This window comes from Salvelinus fontinalis, unplaced genomic scaffold, assembly GCF_029448725.1.
Source record: "Salvelinus fontinalis isolate EN_2023a unplaced genomic scaffold, ASM2944872v1 scaffold_0903, whole genome shotgun sequence".
Lineage (NCBI taxonomy): Eukaryota > Metazoa > Chordata > Actinopteri > Salmoniformes > Salmonidae > Salvelinus > Salvelinus fontinalis.
The window spans coordinates 49,443-70,602 of NW_026601112.1; the positions used below are offsets into that span (position 1 = coordinate 49,443).

General features: G+C 51.3%; 1 protein-coding gene across 1 annotated transcript; it reads left to right on the forward strand.

Annotated features, from left to right (window-relative positions):
* Positions 1 to 989: 989 nt before the first annotated feature.
* Positions 990 to 4,628, forward strand: LOC129847634 (beta-1,3-galactosyltransferase 1-like). The gene is made up of 2 exons (XM_055915389.1): positions 990 to 1,318; positions 1,599 to 4,628. Exons 1-2 carry the CDS (start codon positions 1,236 to 1,238, stop codon positions 2,644 to 2,646), a joined length of 1,131 nt encoding a protein of 376 aa, XP_055771364.1. The 5' UTR covers positions 990 to 1,235; the 3' UTR covers positions 2,647 to 4,628.
* Positions 4,629 to 21,160: the final 16,532 nt, after the last annotated feature.

Consider the following 21,160-nt stretch of genomic DNA (forward strand, 5'->3'; position numbering starts at 1 on the left):
ACAATGAGGGGGAACAGAGGGCAATGCCACCAGCACGCACCCTGACAGAATCACCGACCAGGACAATGAGGGGGAACAGAGGGCAATGCCACCAGCACGCACCCTGACAGAATCACCGACCAGGACAATGAGGGGGAACAGAGGGCAATGCCACCAAATACTAATTGAGTGTATGTAAACTTCTGACCCACTGGGAATGTGATAAAAGAAACAAAAGCTGGAATAAATCATTCTCTCTGCTAATTTTCTGACATTTTACATTCTTTAAAATAAAGTGGTGATCCTAACTGACCTAAAAACAGGGAATTGTTACTAGGATTAAATGTTAGGAATTGTTTAAAACTGAGTTTAAAATGTATTTGGCTGAGGTGTATGTAAACTTCTGAATTCAACTGTACATTTGAACAGCATACAGGACAAACAAACTGGTTCTTCAACGTTGGTTTAGTGGAAAAATATTAAAACGGACTACAGGCAATGTATTGGAAGACTTCTAACAGATTTCATTCTTAAAATACCAGAAAAGTATGATAGCTAATATTTCTGAAATCATAATATAAACGTCTTAATGACAGAAGTTAAAATATATTGTATCCCAGCACCTCCTCTGATCTCTTTCTCTCGCTCAGACACACACAGGTGATAGGTGGTTGTAAATGTGGACATTGACAGTGATAAGTACTATTGTTGACATTTGGTTCAAGGTCTTAAAAGTCATACTTACTTTCTGTTTGTAACACTTCATGACACATAACTGACAGAAAAAAAGTGGCTCCCATGAAAGTGATGCCCACAACACAGGAAACCACAGAGAAAGCAGCTGTGCTACTGACATGCTGAGGCCCATAAAGTCAGAGCAGCCCTCCCACCTATGCTCCACCCACTGCCAATCAACCTACAACCAGAGACGGAAAGAGAAAGCGATACATCTCACTGGCTCTTTTTCCTGGTTCATTTGAAGTCAGCGAAACAAGCAGAACAGACCCAGCTACTATCGCAATTGGTGTTAATGGGAGAACCACCCCTTAAGCAGAGCCTGGAACGGTGACCAAGGTAAATGGACAACGGTAAACGGCGTCTTCATTTATCTGAAACGTAATAAAGCCCTTCATTTTTTATTTTTTTATATAGTCGTTGACATTCAAAGAGCTGACATTCTGAGCCTCAAGTCGGTAGATTATCATGTCTCTGTCAGACCTTTATACACCCTCTTTGCTACAATCTTACCCAAATGCATGATGGGGGTCTGCCACAACTTCTGGCCCCAGCGCCCCCCACCTGACGCCCATGATGCCCAGCCCCTCATCGCTAAACAATGGTGAGCCACAGAGGGAGGAGAAAGGGGGGGGGGGGGGGACTTCTCTTCTAAACACTGAACATTCAAATCAAATCTAGTGCATGATGTTGATTGGTTGTATACAGTATGATGATATGTAAAAAGAAACAAAACAAAAAAACATCTTATATCATACAAACTATATAAAATACATTAACTTGCATTGTGAATTTAAACCAATGTATGGAGTGGTGAATCAATTAGAGAAACAAGTGGTCAGACACTGATAGTAGTTGTATTGTATCTCCACCTTGTGTTTCAGCAGTACTGATGATAGCCAGCAGGGGGCAGACAGGACACAGCTCAAAAAGAGACGTTGGTGTCACATCAGCTGCCTGTTTCTGTTCCTGGTCGTGATGATGATTGTGGTCATCCTGGTAATTGACCTCAAAGACCGGATCTCACCTTCAACAACGAATCCGGCAGCAAACATGTCAGTTAGGATTCTGGCCACTCCTCCTCCGTATGTGTCCCCAGGACCGTACCATGTAGAATACCCATCAGAGTACATCTTCATCCTGGATGAGCCAGAGAAATGCCGGAAGCAGAACCCCTTCCTGGTTCTGATGGTGCCAGTGGCGCCCTATAACAGGGACGCTCGTGACGCCGTCCGCAGTACTTGGGGCAGTGAGAGGCAGGTACTGGGCAAAGAGGTCCGTCTGTTCTTCCTGCTGGGACTGCCCAGTGGAGAGGAGACAGAGCAGCTCCAGGAGAAGGTGCTGCAGGAGAGCAAAGAGCACCAGGATCTGCTGCAGAGCGACTTCATAGACAGCTACAAAAACCTGACCATCAAGACCATGGTGATGATGGAGTGGCTGAGCACTCGCTGCCCCAAAGCCTCCTACGCCATGAAGATCGACTCAGACATGTTCCTCAACGTGAACACCTTGGTCAACATGCTGCTTCACGCTCCAAAACAGAACTACCAGACTGGACTAGTGGCCCGACGGGGCGCCGTTCTAAGAGACCGTAACTCCAAATGGTATCTTCCAATGGAGGTGTTTCCTGAACTGATATATCCACCTTACGCTCTGGGCCTGGGCTATGTCTTCACCTTAGACCTCCCCAGGAAGCTGGTGGAGGCGTCCAGGCATGTTAAAGCTGTCTACATAGAGGATGTGTATCTGGGACTGTGTATGAAACACCTGGGCATCCGGCCTACTGACCCCCCCAATGGAAACCTCTTCCAGGTTTCCCCTGTGGCTTATGACCGCTGCACCTACTCGCGGCTGATAGCCACCACCACATACAGTATCACTCACCAGGTCAACGCATGGACAGACCTACACAAACCTGGTCCTCCCTGCTGATCTCATAGAGTAACAAAAAGTTTCTGCAATATTGAAGGTCCCCAAGAACACAGTGGCCTCCATCAATCTTAAATAGAAGAAGTTTGGAACCACCAAGACTCTTCCTAGAGCTGGCCGCCAAGCCAAACTGAGCAATCGGTGGAGAAGGTCCTTGGTCAGGGAGGTGACCAGGAACGCGATGGTCATTCTGACAGAGCTCTAGAGTTCCTCTGTGGAGATGAGAGAATCTTCCAGAAGGACAATGATCTCTGCAGCACTCCACCAATCAGGCCTTTATGGTATGCTGTGGGGATGTTTTCAATGCCAGTGACTGGGAGACTAGTCATGATTGAGGCAAAGATGAACGGAGCAAAATACAGAGAGATCATTGATGAAAACCTGCTCCAGAGCACTCAGGACCTCAGACTGGGGTTACAGTTCACCTTCCAACAGGACAAAAACCCTAAGCACCCAGCCAAGACAATGCAGGAGTGGCTTCGGGACAAGTCTCTGAATGTCCTTGAGTGGCCCAGCTAGAGCCTAGACTTGAACCCAATCGAACATTTCTTGATAGATCTAAAAACAGCTGTGCAGCAACACTCCTCATCTAACCTGAAAGAGCTTGAGAGACTCTGCAGAGAAGAATGAGAGAAACTCCTCAAATACAGGTGTGCCAAGCTTGTAGCGTCATACCCAAGAAGACTCAAGGTTGTAATCACTGCCAAAGGTGCTTTAACAAAGTACTGAGTAAAGGGTCTGAATACTTTCCAAAGGCAAAATTTTCTAAAATCCTGTTTTTGCTTTGTCAATATGGGGTATTGTGTGTAGATTGATGAGGGGAAATAACTATTTAATACATTTTAGAATAAGGCTTTAACCTACCAAAATGTGGAAAAAGTCAAGGTGTCTGAATACTTTCCAAAGGCTCTGTATACCTTGGTGAAGAACATTTACACCCTGAAGGACCAGTTTCTTCACGTTACGTCCTTTGGGAGAATGTTGTTTTTCTCTGAACCAAGGCAGACACCTTGCCTCACCGGTTTTTCATTCAAAAGCCTTTTTTAAACAAAGACTGAGAGCAGCAGTTATCTGTCTAACATGGACTAAGAAATGGATTCACCGGGTTGGGTCTGTCTGTGGTGAATGTGTGTACTACACTGAAGCAGCAGACACCCAGAACAAGTTAAACAGGTTTATTGTAATAGAGACTAGTTGGCTGTGTTTAGACAGGCAGACCAATTCTGTTCTTTTATACACTAAATGTTCATTTGACCAATAATCACATCTATTTCAGAACTGATCTGATGGTCAAAAGTCTAAACACAGCCGCTGCACTGCACTTCATAATCAGGTTTGCCTTTTCCCAGAGTGCATCTGTAACAGGTTAATTTGACCCTGCTTCTCACAGCAGGGAAAATAACACTGGAGCAGCAGAACATGTAGATTATAATTAACAACTTTTTGGTTGTCGTAGGGGTTGATATAGTTTTCGTGAGGGCAAATCATGTTTGAAATGTTAAAGTGGAAATTACAAACTTTAGAACCCTTTTTAAACCACTAAAATTGGCATTTCCTGCTACGCAGGAATATTCTCTGTGACAACAGAGTGATCAAATAGACAGCAGATCTGTGTAGTTCCTGACGGAAAGAAGTGAAGGGGAACTGTGAAGGCTTTGGCTGTAGAGGCAATAGAATAGTAGACCAGGCACTTTCCCCAAAGTCACAAGTCAGGGGGAACTGTGAAGGCTTTGGCTGTAGAGGCAATAGAATAGTAGACCAGGATGAAGGGTGTCATTTGGGGCCAAGCATTGTCACCAAAGTCACAAGTCAAAAGTTTTTTTATTTTCTTTATTTAACTAGGCAAGTCAGTAAAGAACAAATTCTTATTTACAATGACCGGCCTACACCGGCCAAACCCAGACGACACTGGGCCAATTGTGCGCCGCCCTAACAGGACTCCCAAACACGGCCGGTTGTGATACAGCCTGGAATCGAACCAGGGTGTCTGTAGTGACACCTCAAGCACTGAGATGCAGTGCCTCAGACCGCTGCGCCACTCAGGAGCCCCAAGTCAAGAAGCTTCGTATGAGCTGTAGTGTTTATTATGTGGCGGAAGGAGGAAGGTTTAGTCCAGCTATCAGGAAGAGATGCTACCTTGCATTCATTTTGCACTTGGCAGGGTCAGAGGGAATGTGGTTTGCCTGAGAGTTTGTGCCAACTGCGTTGATGACAGCTGAGACGGCACACTGAGGAGGACCTATCACTTCCTCCTTCGTTCTTGACAGAGATGTAATCTGGTGACTTTGTAATGCATTTCCACTTTGATTAAAATGTTTTAATAATGATTATGGTGATGTTTCTAATTTTGGATTAGAAGAGAGTTAAAACACACAAAACAATATTTGTCTGCCCAAAGGGCCTGTTACACAGATGATGTTTAGACTACAGTGTGATTAGACCAGGGCTGATGTTTAGGCTACAGTGTGGTTAGACCAGGGCTGATGTTTAGGCTACAGTGTGGTTAGACCAGGGCTGATGTTTAGACTACAGTGTGGTTAGACCAGGGCTGATGTTAGACCAGGGCTCATGTTTAAACTACAGTGTGATTAGACCAGGGCTGATGTTTAGGCTACAGTGTGGTTAGACCAGGGCTGATGTTAGACCAGGGCTGATGTTTAAACTACAGTGTGGTTAGACCAGGGCTGATGTTTAGACTACAGTGTGGTTAGACCAGGGCTGATGTTAGACCAGGGCTGATGTTTAAACTACAGTGTGATTAGACCAGGGCTGATGTTTAGGCTACAGTGTGGTTAGACCAGGGCTGATGTTTAGGCTACAGTGAGGTTAGTACAGGGCTGATGTTTAGACTACAGTGTGATTAGACCAGGGCTGATGTTTAGGCTACAGTGAGGTTAGACCAGGGCTGATGTTTAGACTACAGTGTGGTTAGACCAGGGCTGATGTTTAGACTACAGTGTGATTAGACCAGGGCTGATATTTAGTCTACAGTGTGATTAGACCAGGGCTGATGTTTAGACTACAGTGTGATTAGACCAGGGCTGATGTTTAGGCTACAGTGAAGTTAGACCAGGGCTGGAATAAAACCCTGCACAACCAGTAGCTATCCTGGAGGATGGCAGCCACCCTTGATATAACATTGTAGAAAAAGGGAAAGGGTTACACCAAAAAGGTATTGTACTGAAACATTGACCACAACACATGAACGGAGGTACAATCTTCTTGTCACGCCCTGGCTATAGAGAGGCTTTTTATTCTCTATTTTGGTTAGGCCAGGGTGTGACTAGGGTGGGCAGTCTATGTTCTTTTTTCTATGTTTTTGTGTTTCTATGTGTTTGGCCTGGTATGGTTCCCAATCAGAGGCAGCTGTCAATCGTTGTCTCTGATTGAGAACCATACTTAGGTAGCCTGTTCCCACCTGTGTTGGTGGTTGTTTTCTGTTTTGTGTGTATACCTTACAGAACTGTTTCGTTTCGTTCTCTCCCTTTGTTGTTTTTTTGTCATTTCAGTGTTCAGTTTATTTTATGACATTAAAATGAACACTTACCACGCTGCACCTTGGTCCTCTTCTCCTTCTTCCAAGGACAATCGTTACACTTGTGTTCAGGAGATATTTATATTATTTTACTGTTTTTATTTAATTAAAATAGTTATTTTATGGCTGTAATGTCTGTACATAAAGAGGGGTTTTACATGTTGAGTAGTCCTCTCATCATTATTGTTACAACGATCTATCCATGCTCATAGTTATGTATGGTCAGTAGAAGGTTTATGTTTATATAGTGTATAGACTAGTCTCTGGAGAAGCTAGCTGGGGACCAGCGCTGGGTTCAGAGGTTATAAAGTGTATAGACTAGTCTCTGGAGAAGCTAGCTGGGGGACCAGTGCTGGTTTGGCTCTGGGTTCAGAGGTTATAAAGTGTATAGACTAGTCTCTGGAGAAGCTAGCTGGGGGACCAGCTCTGCTTTGGCTCTGGGGTTCAGAGGTTATAAAGTGTATAGACTAGTCTCTATAGAAGCTAGCTGGGGGACCAGCGCTGGGTTCAGAGGTTATAAAGTGTATAGACTAGTCTCTGGAGAAGCTAGCTGGGGGACCAGCGCTGGGTTCAGAGGTTATAAAGTGTATAGACTAGTCTCTGGAGAAGCTAGCTGGGGGACCAGCGCTGGGTTCAGAGGTTATAAAGTGTATAGACTAGTCTCTGGAGAAGCTAGCTGGGGGACCAGCGCTGGTTTGACTCTGGGTTCAGAGGTTATAAAGTGTATAGACTAGTCTCTGGAGAAGCTAGCTGGGGACCAGCGCTGCTTTGGCTCTGGGTTCAGAGGTTATAAAGTGTATAGACTAGTCTCTGGAGAAGCTAGCTGGGGGACCAGCGCTGCTTTGGCTCTGGGTTCAGAGGTTATAAAGTGTATAGACTAGTCTCTGGAGAAGCTAGCTGGGGGACCAGCGCTGCTTTGGCTCTGGGGTTCAGAGGTTATAAAGTGTATAGACTAGTCTCTGGAGAAGCTAGCTGGGGGACCAGCTTTGGGTTCAGAGGTTATAATGTGTATAGACTAGTCTCTGGAAAAGCTAGCTGGGGGACCAGCGCTGCTTTGGCTCTGGGGTTCAGAGGTTATAAAGTGTATAGACTAGTCTCTGGAGAAGCTAGCTGGGGGACCAGCTCTGGGGTTCAGAGGTTATATAGTGTATAGACTAGTCTCTGGAGAAGCTAGCTGGGGGACCAGCGCTGCTTTGGCTCTGGGGTTCAGAGGTTATAAAGTGTATAGACTAGTCTCTGGAGAAGCTAGCTGGGGGACCAGCGCTGCTTTGGCTCTGGGGTTCAGAGGTTATAAAGTGTATAGACTAGTCTCTGGAGAAGCTAGCTGGGGGACCAGCGCTGCTTTGGCTCTGGGTTCAGAGGTTATAAAGTGTATAGACTAGTCTCTGGAGAAGCTAGCTGGGGACCAGCGCTGGGTTCAGAGGTTATAAAGTGTATAGACTAGTCTCTGGAGAAGCTAGCTGGGGGACCAGCACTGGTTTGGCTCTGAGTTCTGAGATTATAAAGTGTATAGACTAGTCTCTGGAGAAGCTAGCTGGGGGACCAGCGCTGCTTTGGCTCTGGGTTCAGAGGTTATAAAGTGTATAGACTAGTCTCTGGAGAAGCTAGCTGGGGGACCAGCGCTGCTTTGGCTCTGGGTTCAGAGGTTATAAAGTGGATATAGAATGATTATTTGTTTTATATGAACATGAGTACAAACAATGGTTGAAAAAGAAAAGTACAGTCTCACAGGAGTTCAGATACAATAACCTAATAACCAACGTTATGACAGACGAGCTGTCTTCTTCAGGGTATAATGACAAACCCTGCGGGTCACTAGTTTATATAGTGTCAAAGGACACACACAGGTGTCTGTAATCATGGTATAATGACAAACCCTGCGGGTCACTAGTTTATATAGTGTCAAAGGACACACACAGGTGTCTGTAATCATGGTATAATGACAAACCCTGCGGGTCACTAGTTTATATAGTGTCAAAGGACACACACAGGTGTCTGTAATCATGGTATAATGACAAACCCTGCAGGTCACTAGTTTATATAGTGTCAAAGGACACACACAGGTGTCTGTAATCATGGTATAATGACAAACCCTGCGGGTCACTAGTTTATATAGTGTCAAAGGACACACACGGTGTCTGTAATCATGGCCGGCTGTGGCTTGATATCATTGGTTAATTTACAGATATAAATAGAACGTATAAAAAACATGAATGGATAACATGAGATCATAGATACAATTTGGCTATATAGGCCTTCAAACATTTACAATAGCAAAACCACAATAATCACAAGAATGGCTTCAGATCAAAGACATTTGTCCTTTTCCTCCAGGCATTGGGAACAAACAATTGAGACCGAAGGGACAAAGGGTGTTTAAATGAAAGATCCAGGCAGCCTCTCGTTGTAACAATAAATAGTGGAGATCACCCCCTCCTCTCAAGTGTTTAACTTCCCTTAGCCAGCGCCTCGCCTAAACAGCTGTGTGTTTCTTTCACCTCCAGAGTTCCTGAAGATGAGAGAGTATGTCTGCTGTATGATCTTGGGGAAATAGAAAATTAAATCCATGTCGTGATTTATTGCCCTCTGTGTGACGACCTGAGACATGTTGGTGATAACCCTGAAGGATTCTGGGTTACGGGACGAGCAGAGGCTTGAATTCTCTTTCAGTCGGGGCGTGGTTGAGATAGCTCAGATAGTTCCCAGTGCCTGGAGGAAAAGGACAAATGTATTGGTTGGTATAGTAGGGCTAGATGGTAGATGGTAGCTGGTTGTGTAGTGGGGCTAGATGGTAGATGGTTGTGTAGTGGGGCTAGATGGTAGATGGTAGATGGTTGTGTAGTGGGGCTAGATGGTAGATGGTTGTGTAGTGGGGCTAGATGGTAGATGGTAGATGGTTGTGTAGTGGGGCTAGATGGTAGATGGTAGATGGTTGTGTAGTAGGGCTAGATGGTAGATGGTTGTGAAGTGGGGCTAGATGGTAGATGGTAGATGGTTGTGTAGTGGGGCTAGATGGTAGATGGTTGTGTAGTGGGGCTAGATGGTAGATGGTTGTGTAGTGGGGCTAGATGGTAGATGGTAGATGGTTGTGTAGTGGGGCTAGATGGTAGATGGTTGTGTAGTGGGGTTAGATGGTAGCTGGTTGTGTAGTGGGGCTAGATGGTAGATGGTAGATGGTTGTGTAGTGGGGCTAGATGGTAGATGGTTGTGTAGTGGGGCTAGATGGTAGATTGTTGTGTAGTGGGGCTAGATGGTAGATGGTTGTGTAGTGGGGTTAGATGGTAGCTGGTTGTGTAGTGGGGCTAGATGGTAGATGGTAGATGGTTGTGTTGTGGGGCTAGATGGTAGATGGTAGATGGTAGATGGTTGTGTTGTGGGGCTAGATGGTAGATGGTAGATGGTTGTGTAGTGGGGTTAGATGGTAGATGGTAGATGGTTGTGTAGTGGGGCTAGATGGTAGATGGTTGTGTAGTGGGGCTAGATGGTAGATGGTAGATGGTTGTGTAGTGGGGCTAGATGGTAGATGGTTGTGTAGTGGGGCTAGATGGTAGATGGTTGTGTAGTGGGGCTAGATGGTAGATGGTAGATGGTTGTGTAGTGGGGCTAGATGGTAGATGGTTGTGTAGTGGGGCTAGATGGTAGATGGTTGTGTAGTGGGGCTAGATGGTAGATGGTTGTGTAGTGGGGCTAGATGGTAGATGGTAGATGGTTGTGTAGTGGGGCTAGATGGTAGATGGTAGATGGTTGTGTAGTGGGGCTAGATGGTAGATGGTAGATGGTTGTGTAGTGGGGCTAGATGGTAGATGGTTGTGTAGTGGGGCTAGATGGTAGATGGTTGTGTAGTGGGGCTAGATGGTAGATGGTAGATGGTTGTGTAGTGGGGCTAGATGGTAGATGGTAGATGGTTGTGTAGTGGGGCTAGATGGTAGATGGTTGTGTAGTGGGGCTAGATGGTAGATGGTTGTGTAGTGGGGCTAGATGGTAGATGGTTGTGAAGTGGGGCTAGATGGTAGATGGTAGATGGTTGTGTAGTGGGGCTAGATGGTAGATGGTTGTGTAGTGGGGCTAGATGGTAGATGGTTGTGAAGTGGGGCTAGATGGTAGATGGTAGATGGTTGTGTAGTGGGGCTAGATGGTAGATGGTAGATGGTTGTGTAGTGGGGCTAGATGGTAGATGGTTGTGTAGAGGGGCTAGATGGTAGATGGTTGTGTAGTGGGGCTAGATGGTAGATGGTTGTGTAGTGGGGCTAGATGGTAGATGGATGTGTAGTGGGGCTAGATGGTAGATGGTTGTGTAGTGGGGCTAGATGGTAGATGGTTGTGTAGTGGGGCTAGATGGTAGATGGTTGTGTAGTGGGGCTAGATGGTAGATGGTTGTGTAGTGGGGCTAGATGGTAGATGGTAGATGGTTGTGTAGTGGGGCTAGATGGTAGATGGTTGTGTAGTGGGGCTAGATGGTAGATGGTTGTGTAGTGGGGCTAGATGGTAGATGGTTGTGTAGTGGGGCTAGATGGTAGATGGTTGTGTAGTGGGGCTAGATGGTAGATGGTAGATGGTTGTGTAGTGGGGCTAGATGGTAGATGGTTGTGTAGTGGGGCTAGATGGTAGATGGTTGTGTAGTGGGGCTAGATGGTAGATGGTAGATGGTTGTGTAGTGGGGCTAGATGGTAGATGGTAGATGGTTGTGTAGTGGGGCTAGATGGTAGATGGTTGTGTAGTGGGGCTAGATGGTAGATGGTTGTGTAGTGGGGCTAGATGGTAGATGGTTGTGTAGTGGGGCTAGATGGTAGATGGTAGATGGTTGTGTAGTGGGGCTAGATGGTAGATGGTTGTGTAGTGGGGCTAGATGGTAGATGGTTGTGTAGTGGGGCTAGATGGTAGATGGTAGATGGTTGTGTAGTGGGGCTAGATGGTAGATGGTAGATGGTTGTGTAGTGGGGCTAGATGGTAGATGGTAGATGGTTGTGTAGTGGGGCTAGATGGTAGATGGTTGTGTAGTGGGGCTAGATGGTAGATGGTTGTGTAGTGGGGCTAGATGGTAGATGGTTGTGTAGTGGGGCTAGATGGTAGATGGTTGTGTAGTGGGGCTAGATGGTAGATGGTTGTGTAGTGGGGCTAGATGGTAGATGGTTGTGTAGTGGGGCTAGATGGTAGATGGTTGTGTAGTGGGGCTAGATGGTAGATGGTTGTGTAGTGGGGCTAGATGGTAGATGGTTGTGTAGTGGGGCTAGATGGTAGATGGTTGTGTAGTAGGGCTAGATGGTAGATGGTTGTGTAGTGGGGCTAGATGGTAGATGGTTGTGTAGTGGGGCTAGATGGTAGATGGTAGATGGTTGTGTAGTGGGGCTAGATGGTAGATGGTAGATGGTTGTGTAGTGGGGCTAGATGGTAGATGGTAGATGGTTGTGTAGTGGGGCTAGATGGTAGATGGTTGTGTAGTGGGGCTAGATGGTAGATGGTTGTGTAGTGGGGCTAGATGGTAGATGGTTGTGTAGTGGGGCTAGATGGTAGATGGTTGTGTAGTGGGGCTAGATGGTAGATGGTTGTGTAGTGGGGCTAGATGGTAGATGGTTGTGTAGTGGGGCTAGATGGTAGATGGTTGTGTAGTGGGGCTAGATGGTAGATGGTTGTGTAGTGGGGCTAGATGGTAGATGGTAGATGGTAGATGGTTGTGTAGTGGGGCTAGATGGTAGATGGTTGTGTAGTGGGGCTAGATGGTAGATGGTTGTGTAGTGGGGCTAGATGGTAGATGGTTGTGTAGTGGGGCTAGATGGTAGATGGTTGTGTAGTGGGGCTAGATGGTAGATGGTAGATGGTTGTGTAGTGGGGCTAGATGGTAGATGGTGGTGTAGTGGGGCTAGATGGTAGATGGTAGATGGTTGTGTAGTGGGGCTAGATGGTAGATGGTTGTGTAGTGGGGCTAGATGGTAGATGGTTGTGTAGTGGGGCTAGATGGTAGATGGTTGTGTAGTGGGGCTAGATGGTAGATGGTTGTGTAGTGGGGTTAGATGGTAGATGGTTGTGTAGTGGGGCTAGATGGTAGATGGTTGTGTAGTGGGGCTAGATGGTAGATGGTTGTGTAGTGGGGCTAGATGGTAGATGGTAGATGGTTGTGTAGTGGGCTAGATGGTAGATGGTAGATGGTTGTGTAGTGGGGCTAGATGGTAGATGGTAGATGGTAGATGGTTGTGTAGTGGGGCTAGATGGTAGATGGTAGATGGTTGTGTAGTGGGCTAGATGGTAGATGGTAGATGGTTGTGAAGTGGGGCTAGATGGTAGATGGTAGATGGTTGTGTAGTGGGGCTAGATGGTAGATGGTTGTGTAGTGGGGCTAGATGGTAGATGGTTGTGTAGTGGGGCTAGATGGTAGATGGTAGATGGTTGTGTAGTGGGGCTAGATGGTAGATGGTTGTGTAGTGGGGCTAGATGGTAGATGGTAGATGGTTGTGTAGTGGGGCTAGATGGTAGATGGTAGATGGTTGTGTAGTGGGGCTAGATGGTAGATGGTTGTGTAGTGGGGCTAGATGGTAGATGGTTGTGTAGTGGGGCTAGATGGTAGATGGTTGTGTAGTGGGGCTAGATGGTAGATGGTTGTGTAGTGGGGCTAGATGGTAGATGGTTGTGTAGTGGGGCTAGATGGTAGATGGTTGTGTAGTGGGGCTAGATGGTAGATGGTTGTGTAGTGGGGCTAGATGGTAGATGGTTGTGTAGTGGGGCTAGATGGTAGATGGTTGTGTAGTGGGGCTAGATGGTAGATGGTTGTGTAGTGGGGCTAGATGGTAGATGGTAGATGGTAGCTGGTTGTGTAGTGGGGCTAGATGGTAGCTGGTTGTGTAGTGGGGCTAGATGGTAGATGGTTGTGTAGTGGGGTTAGATGGTAGATGGTTGTGTAGTGGGGCTAGATGGTAGATGGTAGATGGTTGTGTAGTGGGGCTAGATGGTAGATGGTAGATGGTTGTGTAGTGGGGCTAGATGGTAGATGGTAGATGGTTGTGTAGTGGGCTAGATGGTAGATGGTAGATGGTAGATGGTTGTGTAGTGGGGCTAGATGGTAGATGGTTGTGTAGTGGGGCTAGATGGTAGCTGGTAGATGGTTGTGTAGTGGGGTTAGATGGTAGATGGTTGTGTAGTGGGGCTAGATGGTAGATGGTTGTGTAGTGGGGCTAGATGGTAGATGGTTGTGTAGTGGGGCTAGATGGTAGATGGTTGTGTAGTGGGGCTAGATGGTAGATGGTTGTGTAGTGGGGCTAGATGGTTGTGTAGTGGGGCTAGATGGTAGATGGTTGTGTAGTGGGGCTAGATGGTAGATGGTTGTGTAGTGGGGCTAGATGGTAGATGGTTGTGTAGTGGGGCTAGATGGTTGTGTAGTGGGGCTAGATGGTAGATGGTTGTGTAGTGGGGCTAGATGGTAGATGGTTGTGTAGTGGGGCTAGATGGTAGATGGTTGTGTAGTGGGGCTAGATGGTAGATGGTAGATGGTTGTGTAGTGGGGTTAGATGGTAGATGTTAGATGGTTGTGTAGTGGGGTTAGATGGTAGATGGTAGATGGTTGTGTAGTGGGGCTAGATGGTAGATGGTAGATGGTTGTGTAGTGGGGCTAGATGGTAGATGGTAGATGGTTGTGTAGTGGGGCTAGATGGTAGATGGTAGATGGTTGTGTAGTGGGGCTAGATGGTAGATGGTAGATGGTTGTGTAGTGGGGCTAGATGGTAGATGGTTGTGTAGTGGGGCTAGATGGTAGATGGTTGTGTAGTGGGGCTAGATGGTAGATGGTTGTGTAGTGGGGCTAGATGGTAGATGGTAGATGGTTGTGTAGTGGGGCTAGATGGTAGATGGTAGATGGTTGTGTAGTGGGGCTAGATGGTAGATGGTAGATGGTTGTGTAGTGGGGCTAGATGGTAGATGGTGGTGTAGTGGGGCTAGATGGTAGATGGTAGATGGTTGTGTAGTGGGGCTAGATGGTAGATGGTAGATGGTAGATGGTAGATGGTTGTGTAGTGGGGCTAGATGGTAGATGGTTGTGTAGTGGGGCTAGATGGTAGATGGTTGTGTAGTGGGGCTAGATGGTAGATGGTTGTGTAGTGGGGCTAGATGGTAGATGGTTGTGTAGTGGGGCTAGATGGTAGATGGTTGTGTAGTGGGGCTAGATGGTAGATGGTTGTGTAGTGAGACTAGATGGTAGATGGTTGTGTAGTGGGGCTAGATGGTAGATGGTTGTGAAGTGGGGCTAGATGGTAGATGGTTGTGAAGTGGGGCTAGATGGTAGATGGTTGTGAAGTGGGGCTAGATGGTAGATGGTTGTGTAGTGGGGCTAGATGGTAGATGGTTGTGAAGTGGGGCTAGATGGTAGATGGTTGTGTAGTGGGGCTAGATGGTAGATGGTTGTGTAGTGGGGCTAGATGGTAGATGGTTGTGTAGTGGGGCTAGATGGTAGATGGTAGATGGTTGTGTAGTGGGGTTAGATGGTAGATGGTAGATGGTTGTGTAGTGGGGCTAGATGGTAGATGGTAGATGGTTGTGTAGTGGGGCTAGATAGTAGATGGTTGTGTAGTGGGGCTAGATGGTAGATGGTTGTGTAGTGGGGCTAGATGGTAGATGGTAGATGGTAGATGGTTGTGTAGTGGGGCTAGATGGTAGATGGTAGATTGTTGTGTAGTGGGGCTTCCTCCATACCCACATCCTGTGGGTATGGAGGAACCAGGTCCTGGGGTTATGGAGGAGCCAGGCCCTGGGGGTATGGAGGGGCCAGGTCCTAGAGGTATGGAGGGGCCAGGTCCTGGGGGTATGGAGGTGCCAGGTCCTGGGGGTATGGAGGAGCCAGGTCCTGGGGGTATTGAGGTGCCAGGTCCTGTTGGTATGGAGGAGCCAGGTCCTGAGGATATGGTGGAGCCAGGTCCTGGGGGTATGGAGGTGCCAGGTCCTGTGGGTATGGAGGAGCCAGGTCCTGGAGGTATGGAGGGGCCAGGTCCTGGGGATATGGAGGAGCCAGGTCCTGGGGGTATGGAGGGGCCAGGTCCTAGAGGTATGGAGGGGCCAGGTCCTGGGGATATGGTGGAGCCAGGTCCTAGAGGTATGGAGGAACCAGTTCCTGGTGATATGGAGGGACCAGGTCTTGGGGGTATGGAGGGACCAGGTCCTATTTATATGGAGGGGCCAGGTCCAGGGGGTATGGAGGGGCCAGGTCCTGGGGGTATGGAGGGGCCAGGTCCTTCGGGGTATGGATTGGCCAGGTCCTGGGGGTTTGGAGGGGCCAGGTCCTGGGGTTAGGGAGGAGCCAAGTCCTGGGGGTATGGAGGGGCCAGGTCCTGGGGATATGGAGGAGCCAAGTCCTGGAGGCATGGATGGGTCAGGTCCTGGAGATATGGAGGAACCAGGTCCTGGGGGTTTGGAGGGGCCAGGTCCTGGGGTTATGGAGGAGCCAAGTCCTGGGGATATGGAGGGGCCAGGTCCTGGGGATATGGAGGAACCAGGTCCTGGGGGTATAGAGGGGCCAGGCCCTGGGGGTATAAAGGGGCCAGGTCCTGGAGGTATGCAGGGGCCAGGTCCTGAGGGTATGGAGGAACCAGGTTCTGGGGGAATGGAGAGGCCAGGTCCTGGGGGTTTGGAGGGGGCAGGTCCTGGGGTTATGGAGGAGCCAAGTCCTGGGGTATGGAGGGGCCAGGTCCTGGGGTTATGGAGGAGCCAAGTCCTGGGGTATGGAGGAGCCAGGTCCTATGGATATGGTGGAGCCAGGTCCTAAATGTATGGAGGAGCCAGGTCCTGGTGATATGGTGGAGCCAGGTCTTGTGGGTATGGAGGAGCCAGGTCCTGCGGGTATGGAGGAACCAGGTCCTGGGGATATGGAGGAACCAGGTCCTAGAGGTATGGAGGAGCCAGGTCCTGGGGATATGGAGGGGCCAGGTCCTGGTGGTATGAAGGGGCCAGGTCCTGGTGGTATGAAGGGGCCAGATGCCTTGGGATATGGAGGAACCAGGTCCTGGGGGGAGGGGCCAGGTCCTGGGGATATGGAGGAACCAGGTTCTGGGGGAACTGAGGGGCCAGGTCCTGAGGGTATGGAGGAACCAGGCTCTGGGGGAATGGAGGGGCCAGGTCCTGGGGGTATGGTGGCGCCAGGTCCTATGTATATGGAGGAAACAGGTCCTGGGGTTATGGAGGGGCCAGGTCTTGGTGGTATGGAGAGACCAGGTCCTATTTATATGGAGGGGGCAGGTCCTGGGGGTATGGAGGGGCCAGGTCCTGCGGTTATGGAGGGGCCAGGTCCTGGGGGTATGGAGGGGCCAGGTCATTCGGGGTATGGATTGGCCAGGTCCTGGGGGTTTGGAGGGGCCAGGTCCTGGGGTTATGGAGGAGCCAAGTCCTGGGGTTATGGAGGAGCCAAGTCCTGGGGGTATGGAGGGGCCAGGTCCTGGGGATATGGAGGAGCCAAGTCCTGGAGGCATGGATGGGTCAGGTCCTGGGGATATGGAGGGACCAGGTCCTGGGGGGTTGGAGGGGCCAGGTCCTGGGGTTATGGAGGAGCCAAGTCCTGGGGATATGGAGGGGCCAGGTCCTGGGGATATGGAGGAGCCAAGTCCTGGAGGCATGGATGGGCCAGGTCCTGGGGATATGGAGGAACCAGGTCCTGGGGGTATAGAGGGGCCAGGTCCTGGGGGTATGGAGGGGCCAGGTCCTGGGTGTATGCAGGGGCCAGGTCCTGAGGGTATGGAGGAACCAGGTTCTGGGGGAATGGTGGGGCCAGGTCCTAGGTATTTGGAGGAAACAGGTCCTTGGGATATGGAGGGGACAGGTCCTGTGGGTATGGAGGAGCCAGGTCCTGCGGGTATGGAGGAGCCAGGTCCTGGGTTTATGGAGGAACCATGTCCTAGAGGTATGGAGGAGCCAGGTCCTGGGGATATGGTGGAGCCAGGTCCTGGGGATATGGAGGAGCCAAGTCCTGGAGGCATGGATGGGCCAGGTCCAGGGGATATGGAGGAGCCAGGTCCTGGAGGTATGCAGGGGCCAGGTCCTGGGGGAATGGAGGGTCCAGGTCCTGGGTGTATGGTGGGGCCGGGTCCTAGGTATATGGAGGAAACAGGTCCTGGGGATATTGAGGGGCCAGGTCCTGGGGGTATGGAGGGGCCAGGTCCTGGGGGTATGCAGGGGCCAGGTCCTGGGGTTATGGAGGGGCAAGGTCCTGGGGGTATGGAGGGGCCAGGTCCTGGGGGTATGGAGAGACCAGGTCCTGGGGTTATTTAGGGGCCAGGTCCTGAGGGAATGCAGGGGCCATGTCCTGGGGATATGGAGGGGCCAGGTCCTGGGGATATGGAGGAGCCAAGTCCTGGAGGCATGGATGGGTCATGTCCTGGCGATATGGAGGAACCAGGTCCTGGGGGTTTGGAGGAACCAGGTCCTGGGGGTATAGAGGGGCCAGGTCCTGGGGGTATGGAGGGGCCAGGTCCTGGGGGTATGCAGGGGCCAGGTCCTGGGGTTATGGAGGGGCCAGGTCCTGGGGGTATGGAGGGGCCAGGTCATTCGGGGTATGGATTGGCCAGGTCCTGGGGATATGGTGGAGCCAGGTCCTGGGGATATGGTGGAGCCAGGTCCTGGTTGTATGAAGGGGCCAGGTCCTTGGGATATGGAGGAACCAGGTTCTGGGGGGAGGGGCCAGGTCCTGTGGATATGGAGGAACCAGGTTCTGGGGGAACTGAGGGGCCAGGTCCTGGGGGTATGTAGGGGCCAGGTCCTGGGGTTATGGAGGGGCAAGGTCCTGGGGGTATGGAGGGGCCAGTTCCTGGGGGTATGGAGAGACCAGGTCCTGGGGTTATTTAGGGGCCAGGTCCTGGGGGAATGCAGGGGCCATGTCCTGGGGATATGGAGGAACCAGGTTCTGGGGTTATGGAGGGGCCAGGTCCTGGGGATATGGAGGAACCAGGTCCTGGGGTTATGGAGGGGCCAGGTCCTGGGGATATGGAGGGGCCAGGTCCTGGGTTATGGAGGGGCCAGGTCCTGGGGATATGGAGGAGCCAGGTCCTGGGGATATGGAGGAACCAGGTCCTAGAGGGAATGGAGGGGCCAGGTCCAATTATATGGAGGAAACAGGTCCTGGGGATATGGAGGAGCCAGGTCCTGGGGGTATGGAGGGGCCAGGTCCTAGGTATATGGAGGAAACAGGTCCTGGGGATATGGAGGGGCCAGGTCCTGGGGGTATGGAGGGGCCAGGTCCATGGGATATGGAGGAACCAGGTCCTGGGGTTATGGAGGGGCCAAATCCTGGGGATATGGAGGGGCCAGGTCCTGGGGATATGGAGGGGCCAGGTCCTGGGGTTATGGAGGGGCCAGGTCCTGGGGGTATGGAGGGGCCAGGTCATTCGGGGTATGGATTGGCCAGGTCCTGGGGATATGGTGGAGCCAGGTCCTGGGGATATGGTGGAGCCAGGTCCTGGTTGTATGAAGGGGCCAGGTCCTTGGGATATGGAGGAACCAGGTTCTGGGGGGAGGGGCCAGGTCCTGTGGATATGGAGGAACCAGGTTCTGGGGGAACTGAGGGGCCAGGTCCTGGGGGTATGTAGGGGCCAGGTCCTGGGGTTATGGAGGGGCAAGGTCCTGGGGGTATGGAGGGGCCAGTTCCTGGGGGTATGGAGAGACCAGGTCCTGGGGTTATTTAGGGGCCAGGTCCTGGGGGAATGCAGGGGCCATGTCCTGGGGATATGGAGGAACCAGGTTCTGGGGTTATGGAGGGGCCAGGTCCTGGGGATATGGAGGAACCAGGTCCTGGGGTTATGGAGGGGCCAGGTCCTGGGGATATGGAGGGGCCAGGTCCTGGGTTATGGAGGGGCCAGGTCCTGGGGATATGGAGGAGCCAGGTCCTGGGGATATGGAGGAACCAGGTCCTAGAGGGAATGGAGGGGCCATGTCCAATTATATGGAGGAAACAGGTCCTGGGGATATGGAGGAGCCAGGTCCTGGGGGTATGGAGGGGCCAGGTCCTAGGTATATGGAGGAAACAGGTCCTGGGGATATGGAGGGGCCAGGTCCTGGGGGTATGGAGGGGCCAGGTCCATGGGATATGGAGGAACCAGGTCCTGGGGTTATGGAGGGGCCAAATCCTGGGGATATGGAGGGGCCAGGTCCTGGGGATATGGAGGAGCCAAGTCCTGGAGGCATGGATGGGTCAGGTCCTGGGGATATGGAGGAACCAGGTCCTGGGGGTTTGGAGGGGCCAGGTCCTGGGGTTGTGGAGGAGCCAAGTCCTGGGGATTTGGAGGGGCCAGGTCCTGGGGATATGGAGTAGCCAAGTCCTGGAGGCATGGATGGGCCAGGTCCTGGGGATATGGAGGAACCAGGTCCTGAGGGTATAGAGGGGCCAGGTCCTGGGGGTATGGAAGGGCCAGGTCCTGGGGGTATGCAGGGGCCAGGTCCTGAGGGTATGGAGGAACCAGGTTCTGGGGGAATGGAGAGGCCATGTCCTGGGTGTATGGTGGGGCAAGGTCCTAGGTATATGGAGGAAACAGGTCCTGGGGATATTGAGGGGCCAGGTCCTGAAGGTATGGAGGGGCCAGGTCCTAGGGGTATGCAGGGGCCAGGTCCTGGGGTTATGGAGTGGCAAGGTCCTGGGGGTATGGAGGGGCCAGGTCCTGGGGGTATGGAGAGACCAGGTCCTGGGGTTATTTAGGGGCCAGGTCCTGGGGGAATGCAGGGGCCATGTCCTGGGGTTATGGAGGGGCCAGGTCCTGGGGATATGGAGGAACCAGGTCCTGGGGTTATGGAGGGGCCAGGTCCTGGGGTTATGGAGGGGCCAGGTCCTGGGGATATGGAGGAACCAGGTCCTGGGGTTATGGAGGGGCCAGGTCCTGGGGATATGGAGGGGCCAGGTCCTGGGGTATGGAGGGACCAGGTCCTGGGGGTATGGTGGGGCCAGGTCCTATGTACATGGAGGAAACAGGTGTTGGGGATATGGAGGGGCCAGGTCTTGGGGGTATGGAGGGACCAGGTCCTATTTATATGGAGGGTCCAGGTCCTGGGGGTATGGAGGGGCCAGGTCCTTCGGGGTATGGATTGGCCAGGTCCTGGGGGTTTGGAGGGGCCAGGTCCTGGGGTTATGGAGGAGCCAAGTCCTGGGGGTATGGAGGGGCCAGGTCCTGGGGATATGGAGGAGCCAAGTCCTGGAGGCATGGATGGGTCAGGTCCTGGGGATATGGAGGAACCAGGTCCTGGGGGTTTGGAGGGGCCAGGTCCTGGGGATATGGAGGAGCCAAGTCCTGGGGATATGGATGGGCCAGGTCCTGGGGATATGGAGGAACCAGGTCCTGGGGGTATAGAGGGGCCAGGTCCTGGGGGTATAAAGGGGCCAGGTCCTGGAGGTATGCAGGGGCCAGGTCCTGAGGGTATGGAGGAACCAGATTCTGGGGGAATGGAGAGGCCAGGTCCTGGGTGTATGGTGGGGCCAGGTCCAAGGTATATGGAGGAAACAGGTCCTGGGGATATTGAGGGGCCAGGTCCTGGGGGTATGGAGGGGCCAGGTCCTGGGGGTATGCACGGGCCAGGTCCTGGGGTTATGGAGAGGCAAGGTCCTGGGGGTATGGAGGGGCCAGGTCCTGGGGGTATGGAGAGACCAGGTCCTGGGGTTATTTAGGGGCCAAGTCCTGGGGGAATGCAGGGGCCATGTCCTGGGGTTATGGAGGAACCAGGTCCTGGGGTTATGGAGGGGCCAGGTCCTGGGGATATGGAGGAACCAGGTCCTGGGGTTATCGAGGGGCCAGGTCCTGGGGATATGGAGGAGCCGGGTCCTGGGGATATGGAGGAACCAGGTTCTGAGGGAATGGAAGGGCCAGGTCCTAGGTATATGGAGGAAACAGGTCCTGGGGATATGGAGGGGCCAGGTCCTAGGTATATGGAGGAAAAAGGTCCTGGGGATATGGAGGGGCCAGGTCCTGGGGGTATGGAGGGGCCAGGTCCTGGGGATATGGAGGAACCAGGTCCTGGGGTTATGGAGGGGCCAGGTCC

Coding starts and splice junctions, on each gene's coding strand:
- LOC129847634 (XM_055915389.1), top strand. CDS start 1,236: ATGATGGGGGTCTGCCACAACTTCTGGCCCCAGCGCCCCCCACCTGAC. Junction 1,319..1,598: donor CCCCTCATCGCTAAACAATG/GTGAGCCACAGA, acceptor CTTGTGTTTCAG/CAGTACTGATGATAGCCAGC.